Source organism: Mesitornis unicolor, unplaced genomic scaffold (genome assembly GCF_000695765.1).
Source record: "Mesitornis unicolor isolate BGI_N332 unplaced genomic scaffold, ASM69576v1 scaffold17275, whole genome shotgun sequence".
NCBI classification, from domain to species: domain Eukaryota; kingdom Metazoa; phylum Chordata; class Aves; order Mesitornithiformes; family Mesitornithidae; genus Mesitornis; species Mesitornis unicolor.
Genome location: NW_010186324.1, coordinates 24213 through 32440, shown reverse-complemented (window position 1 = coordinate 32440; position 8228 = coordinate 24213). Strand labels below are relative to the sequence as shown.

Sequence of the window (8228 nt, the reverse complement as noted above, 5' to 3'; positions counted from 1 at the left end):
GTTGGAGGATGCATGCGTAGTTTTCTTTGACTAACTGCTGACAAGACACAGCTGTTTTCCCTCCTACCCATATAGAATAACATATAAATTGTCAAGAAGTACTATCAAGGTACATTCGATGGGTGAGAGCACGTTGAAAATAAAGTGATCATAAGAATTTGCCTTTGAGATGGTTCTGCCACTGTAAATAGGAACTCTTTTTGTCTGTGTGGAGAGCAACATAATAGTGTCGTTAGCACCTGCTTTTACCACGTGCCATAACTGAAGAGAAACAGCAGATGGACGTAGTTTGGGATTTTTCATGTAGAAGACATTTCTAAGTTGAAGGTTTTTGGATTTTTCTAAACATTTTCTCTGTAATATTACAATATTTAACATGAAGATCCTGCTTCAGTGACTGCTCGTTCTTTTATTCAAGAGAGTGTCTTGCAATTAAACTGAATCAGTCAGTATGATAATTCACCAAAATTTTAGGTAGGATTTTTACAGACTATACTTAGGAAAGATTCAGACTGTATAGAAAGCCTGCTTCATTGTAAGACTATTTGCTTTGTTTTTTAATGTTCTAGAAATGCTCAGTAAGCTTAATATCCAGGTTTCATTCAAAGATTTCTCATATGTGTTCTCACTTGTTTGAGGAGGAAGCTTGGAAAGTTTGTGACAATTTTGAAACTTGTAGGAAGCAGTTTCGGATAGCAGTGTTGCTGCATCTTCACTTACTCAGACACTTAGTTCTAGGAGTTATGCCTGAAAGTTCAGGTGACTGAAAAAACAATTGTCTTGGAAGATGTTACTTGTCATGACACTTTCACTGTTACACATTCATCCTTTTCTATACTACTTGTTACACTGGAGATGAACATCTTAAATGCTTTTAGTACAAAAGTGTCCTTGCACTTCAGTCTTCTCAAAGGGCATGTAGCTAAAGCAAACTTGAAGGTATTTGGGTGGATTTTTTGCCTGTCTGTGCTATCTGCTGTGCTCTACTGTTCTCCTTATTTTTCCAGACTGGGTTATCCTTCAGAGCTGATGGTTACCATGTCCTTTATCCTCATGTGCAATTATGTCTTTGGGATAAAATTGGGGCATGCAGCAATAACTGCATGCAACCAAATCTATCCGTGTATTGGGATGTGGCCACCATATGCTCTTGGGAAAGGCCTCCAAGGTACACTGCGGAACATACCTAAATGCCCTTAGTGTGTTTTTGGTCACATGTGTGTGTCTTAAGTTTTTGTGAAATGGAAGTTATGAAGTTGAGGACTTCAAGTCTGCATAAAACACTTGTCATTAAATTTGTATTAGTGAAAATAAATAGATGAGTAGGTTGTATTTTCATCTTTTAGTAATTTTTAAAGAATGACAGTTTAGTTTTATGATATGTAAGACAGAAAAGTGTGCAAACCTGCATTATTCTTGTTCATTTTAAGTTGCATTTTGGAGAAACATGTTTTCTGGATAGCATGTTTCTGCAAGTTTTAATTTATTCTGTGAAGTATGAAGACAAGTGGTCAAGAAAATGAGCGAGATTGCTGTCTTTGCCGCCACATTTTAAATGACGACACTGTAAATTGAGGGTGAAAATCAGTGTACGCTTTAGGTGGTATTCAGTAACATTTAGAAACAACTGGAAGGTTTCCTGTATTAATATCAAAATATTAAACTAATTGAGTAAAAGTACAGTGTAAAATAACCACATTGTAAGAGACACTCTGAGATTTTATCCAAAGTTCAGCCTACTGTGTTGAAACTTCTGGAGATGAGCACTCGTCATGTGGGAAAAAATGGTTTATAATGGTACACAGAGTGTGTTATTCCAAGTATGTCTAAACTTGTTGTTTAGAATTCACCTGAGATTAAAAAGAATCAAATAGGTTTTTAGGTTGAGATACAGCTTTTGATGGAGAAACATCTCACAGTTCTGCCAAAGGTGATGCAAGTCTTTATTGACAATTTTGTGTTTACTTTCTGACATTTGTTCCATGTTTGTCTTTTGCAGATAATTTGAAAATACTGTACCCAGTAGAAAGGGCTGAGGTAGCTATAGTTTTTAATGAGGAAACAGTTTTGTGATTAGAAAGTTTTGTTAAATATTATTGATTTAGAAGGAGATGACGTTATAAAGGCGAAAATGTTTATGATTAATAATTTGTCATCCGTGCTTGTACTCAAACTGGAAACCAAATTTAACTCTGATTAATGGTTTTATTTATTTTGTGAGAGAACATTATTATGTATTTAATGTTTTCTAGGTATTATCAGCTTGTGCAAACCTGGAAATTCTGGGATTCAATCTCTTATTGGGGTACTCTGCATACCAAATATGGAAATACGGGTAGGTGGTAAATATTCAATAATAATGTAGAAATAATATTGGATGTTTTAATCAACATATTCTTAACATGTTAACAATTTAATTGTTTAAACACAAACTCTAATTATGAAACCACTGTCCTTGAGTTTATTTGACCCTTAAGTTCAAGTCTGTTGTTCCATTATAAAATTCCTGTGAGAGTGGAAGAACAGCCATATACGTCTAAGAGGAGGGAATAAAGGAGAGAAAAGTACATACATTAATTTTTACTCTGATCATAAGTCAAAACATGTTCACAGTAGCTGCAGTTACATGTTTAAAGTATAATAATCAGTGTTGAATCCAAAATAAATAAAGATACTGCATCCCAATTACTTGTAAAACCAAGAAGTTCATGGTGGTAGCAGTAACTATTGTAGAAATCTGTAATCCAGATAGCCTGAGCTTCTGTAAAATTCATAGTGACAATAAGACACAGCTCTAAGGTAAACAAGCCCCTTCCCTTTTTCTCTTCTCCAGATGATTTCAGTTTGTGAAAACAAGCGTGTTATCAGAAAATAAACACTGAAACAAATACATTAATTTTAGCAGTCTCTAGAAATGTCAACTTCAGTATGAATAGTGAACAAAAGGTCGATTTTTGTAAATCCATATAATTCCTATTTTGTGGGTTTTTATTTTTTTGGTAGAGAGGTCTCCTTGAAGTTCTCTATGATATATTTCGCCTTCCTCTCCCTGTTATCGCAGAAGAATTTATTGAGGCACTTCTCAGTGTAGGTAAGTATTTAGAACTAGTTCACATAAGAATTTGGTCTGTTAAGCTCTTCTACAAATTTAAACCCTTCACTGTCTCGTCTGTATTGTAAATTATGTCAATATTTACTGATTCATCAATGAATTAGATGCTGTGAAGTCCTGCTTAAAATTATTTGTCAACTGTTAAGTGTTGTAAGTTTGATAAAAGATAAGTACTGGAGCATTTACACAAGACTGTGAAAACACATTACTACAAATTAGACTTCAAAGAAGTGTTAGAAGCGTTGCTAATGTACAAATTTTAGTGAATGTTACGGAGAAGTTAGTAAACAGTCTTTTCTATATATTGTGTATCTGCTCTCTATCTCCACTGCACTTCAGCAGGCTTTTACTTTTCCTAGTGCAAGTGTATGCTTTTTCATGTCTTTATATTCAGCAGTTAGCCTTTTATCTTTAGAATTACTAATTTGTAAATCCAGGAGTACCTTTACTTTGTCTCACAGTGCAAAAGTGCGAGCCCAAAAGGAGCAAGATTCAGCCTGTAATGGTCCAGCAGTTGTCTTCTCCAAACTCTAGTTTTGTCATGTCTAAATGTTTTGTCATGCAGTTGATTATAAAAGCTTAATCCTTATTCCACCTGTATAGGTAAATAAATCATTCTTTGTTGCAAACTTGCTACTTTGTGAAATATGGATGTACATTTTTAAAATGTAGGTGTTGTGATATTTTCTGTTAAACAAGTTTCAGGTGTTTATGGATTGCAAATGTCCTTATTTTGGTTGATACTTAGATACAATCTTTGTCATAGCTTTGAAGTTAGCCTTGCTTTGTTCAGGATTAGATGACTTACGAGAGATCCCTGCTAGCAAAATTTTCTGTAATTTGAAACCTGAAATAACATTTGTTGGCAAGAACTGTTATTTACCTACTGACAATCATTAAAATAACACTGGGAAATTCAGTGTTATAATTAGTATTGTACATATTTTCTTGTTCTAGATCCAAGCAGGTTTCAGGACTGCTGGAGACTTTCTGATGGCTTTGTAGCTGCCGAAGCTAAAACTATATTGCCCCATCGAGCCCGGTCAAGGTGAGCATTTAATAAAATCAGTCTAAACCCTTGGTTTTGTTTATGGTGCTGTTAACAAAATATTTGTTTTTCCTTGCAGATATAATAAGAAATTAACTTTCTAAACTGTTTCCATACTTTTTTTTTCCCTTAGGCCTGACCTTATGGATAATTACTTGGCTTTAGTGCTTTCAGCCTTTATTTCCAATGGACTTCTAGAGGTAAGTAATAATTTTCTGTTTAAATATATGCTTGCTACCTTTTTTCCCTACTAACGTTAAAATAGGTTGTTATACATTAAATGTTGTAATATTTTTTAATGTTTTGAAGGGCCTGGTTGAAGTGATCACAAGTAGTGATGACCATGTATCTGTTAGAGCAACTATCCTTTTAGGAGAACTTTTGCACATGGTAAGTAAAACTTTTTGCTGATAGTAAGTAGTATTAGTAGCCACGTGTAGATATTTCCTCTTATCACTTTGAATTTGTGTTACAAACCTGCAACATCTGCTTTTCATCAGAATAATGGGTTAACTTATGTTATATCTTTTGGCACTTCATACATTAAAAACAGTATCAATCAGTAGGAAGGCTGTTTAGAAAGTATTGGAAGTGCTAGGGGTTCTGTGCCAGTGATAATCCTCAGCTCTCAAACACTTGCCAATGTACTTCCTTCCCTGAGTAGCCAGTTGCATTTAAAGCTGCTGTCCTGTAAGCTTACTCACCATTGCTGTGTCTGAGAAAAGGACCATTGCTGATGTTCACTTTTCTTTAGCTTTAGTGATAGCAGCATTCTGGCAGTGTGTTCAGTTTTCTGCCCTCCAGGCTAGGCAGATGAAACTTTTAATGGCCAGCTTGATGTGACTGGAGCACCTGATATCATTCATTCAGGCAACTCCAACTTGGTGGAGTGTTCTTTCAGCACTGCTGTAGGTAGCCCCTGTTACAGATAAGCTGTTCTACTTTCCTCTACCTAACATACCTTTTACAGAAGCTTCTGCCTCTTAACCTAAAGTATTTTGGTATAGAGATTATATTATTGGTTTCATATATACTCCATTGCTACCTTTCAGTCTCCCAAGGAGCTGTTAAATCATGTGTGAAGTGATATGATTTACATTTCTTGCAATCAGATGCAGAAGCTTGCAATCTTGCAGTCATCTTCAGACTACTGATTCATTTCAGTGGTGCATAATGCTCCAAAAATCCAAGATCACAATCTTCAGATGTAGGAATGCTTATTACTATGGTGATGTGCAACATCTCAGCTCAGCAGCATGGGTCACAACCACAACAAATCTGTTCTTTAGTCTCTTCTGTGTCTTTTCATTGAATGATTGGAGGGATCTGTAATAATGTATGCTATTTTTGTGGTTTCTGGAATACTTTTGGGTGAGAGTGACTGTTACTGACATTTGAGCGTGCTGCAAAGCGTATGTATATTTTCATTTTTTGAAGAGATGTTTCATTAGTCAGAGATGACTTTATCAAAATACTGAACAAGTAGTTGTACTCCTATTTAGTTTTAAGAGATGGAAGTAATTTCTTCATTATTCTTTAGCTTCCAGAAATATTTGCAGAACTACCTATGTTTCCTACAATAAAAGTAATTAAATGTCTAGTAATTTAAGAAGTTATGTTAATCAGATTTTTTTTTTTGTGCAGAATGTTTTTAACAGAAATCATTATCTTAAATTGTATTTCTGATCTTAGTTTTTTTTTTTTTAAAGTAGCGTCCCAGTTTTATACATATGACTTCAGGATATCTGATGGTTTGCATGCTGCCACTTAAAAAAACAACCAATGCAAACAATACAGTTTAGAAGGCTCTGAAATCTAATATTGCCTTAAGTTACCTTCAGTTGTATTTCAGATCGATTACTTAGATCAGATATTCAAAATGGTATGCAAACACTATGCAAAAGGTACTTTTATCATGTGTTTGTGAAAGTCTTGTGAAAAGTGATAGATTCTTCAAATGTTGATCCTACAGAGATGGCTGAAAATGTTGTCATACGTTATTCTAACTGGTTGTTTGTTGTTCTTTAGGCAAACACAATTCTTCCTCATTCTCACAGCCATCACCTGCACTGCTTACCAACGCTAATGAATATGGCAGCATCTTTTGACATCATGAAAGAGAAAAGACTGTAAGAATTCTAAGTTACACATAAAAGCAAAAATATTTCCATCTCCTTTTTTTCCTGCAGTTGAGTGAAAAACCTACATTACAAGTTTTCTGGTGCCTGAAACCACTGCTGTCTCTATTTAAAAGCAAATGCACACACGCATATAGAAATGCTCTATCACGCTTACTAGGGAAATAGTTTCCAGTGCATCATTCCAAAAGTGTTTACAGTAACAATTTAGAAATTTGGAAATGAAGTTTTGGTAGTTGGTTTCAGAACACTTTTGTATAGATTGCAAGTTTTTTTATGCAGAATTTTTCTTAAATTAACGCTAAGGCACTGTTTGACCAAGCAACATCCAAGACACCTTCTGTGTGTTTGACCTCTGTTTCACACTTCTTTTTTGACATGTTTTTATACAGTTAAGCTTTCAAAACCAAAAAAGCCTGTATCATTTTTTAATAGCAACAGACTGAATCAGTGAGTCATTATTAGTGTGAGCAAGAACAGAAAATGTAATATTGGCATGGAGCTGGATTGTTTCCTCTTTTATATATGTATTTTTTTCTGAAGAAGAAAATGGTGATTGTAACAATAGTAATTATGTTGAGACTTTCTGGTGGTTTTGTTCAAAGTTTTCCATCATAATATTTTTCAGTTCCTTTCAGTTCCATTTAAATATAAGAATGCATAAACAGAAATTTTAAATTTGGTGCAGCATTCTGCAGTGGTATGTCAGTAAGCATTATTAGGTTACTGTTTAGGAGTCATGGTGACAATCGAGTTATATTTAGGCATCTGATTCAAAGAAAACGTTTATGGAAGCTTTTTATTCCTCTTTAAACTAGAAATACGTGAATTTTGAGATTTTAAACATCTATTGTCTCTTTTATTGTACTTATTTTTTAGAATTGATCTGTACATCTACTAATCTTGCAATTTAAACTCTTAATTCCTCTGTCATAAAATACCATCTTCTGGCTACTTCACACAATTTAAACCTCCTGAGGAAATAAGTCGTATGTTCTGACAGATTCATGTGTCTTTAAAATAGTTTGTCTAACTCAGTGTTCTTACTTGCATTTCTTTGTAGAAGACCATTAAAATTGAGTGTATTGGGTTTTTTTTCTAATACTAAATTATAGGAAGTGTTTTTGTTACTCTTGCCGTTTCTGATCTGCCTTGTCAGATCACTATTCTGATAAATTTATCATAACTTTGTCTTTTGTCTTTCATTGTGTTGTCATTGATAAATTACAGAACTGTTAACTATTATCCAAACTACAGAATGATAAATGCTGCTTGTAGTGTGCTTCCATGAAACCTAGTGCTCTTCTGCCATTTAGTTTTGCAGGTTTATTTTGTCAGTAGAAGATTTTGATAAGTGAAAACAGGTTTGCTTTTTTCAAAAAAGGCATGTATGAACTGTCACAAGATACTTCACTTGGTCAAAACTGTGGGATGAGAGGAAGGATGAAGAGCAGAAGGGATATGTTTGTGGATTACCTGCAGTTGTTTTGCTTTTTGGCATTTGTGGACATACCTGATAGAGTAGTAAGAATTCTCATTTTTATTGGGAGAAAGCGATTTTGTAGAAGTAGTATCTTGTTTTTATTTTGGGGTCTTGGTTTTGGTCAACACTCTGCATTCTTTCATACTCTGAAAAAAATATATGCCCCATTATGGATTAAATTGACATAATTTAAATAAGTCATCCAACTCAATGGTATTTGTTTGAAGATAATATAAAAGAAAAACACTCTCCTACCCTATGACAGGTTTTGTTTATGGTGAAGAAAGATAGATATTTTTTTCTACTTCCTAATTTTATTTGCTCAGCAAGTTTTGTTGGTTGTTTGCTTGGGTTTTTTTGCTACCATTTTGTAATTAAATTACTCTGCCCTTGTCAACTGTCATTTCTATTACTTCCTATCTTCTCCTGAAGTACTATTTACATGCT

At 34.2% G+C, this 8228-nt stretch overlaps 1 protein-coding gene across 1 annotated transcript in view; it reads left to right on the top strand.

Annotated features, from left to right (window-relative positions):
• Window positions 1–8228, top strand: part of LOC104541139 (rapamycin-insensitive companion of mTOR-like) — a 37046-nt gene that overhangs the window by 7658 nt on the left and 21160 nt on the right. The window contains 6 exon segments of the mRNA XM_010185120.1: window positions 2253–2335; window positions 3004–3091; window positions 4070–4160; window positions 4294–4360; window positions 4470–4550; window positions 6189–6289. Coding sequence (XP_010183422.1) covers window positions 2253–2335; window positions 3004–3091; window positions 4070–4160; window positions 4294–4360; window positions 4470–4550; window positions 6189–6289 — 511 coding nt within the window.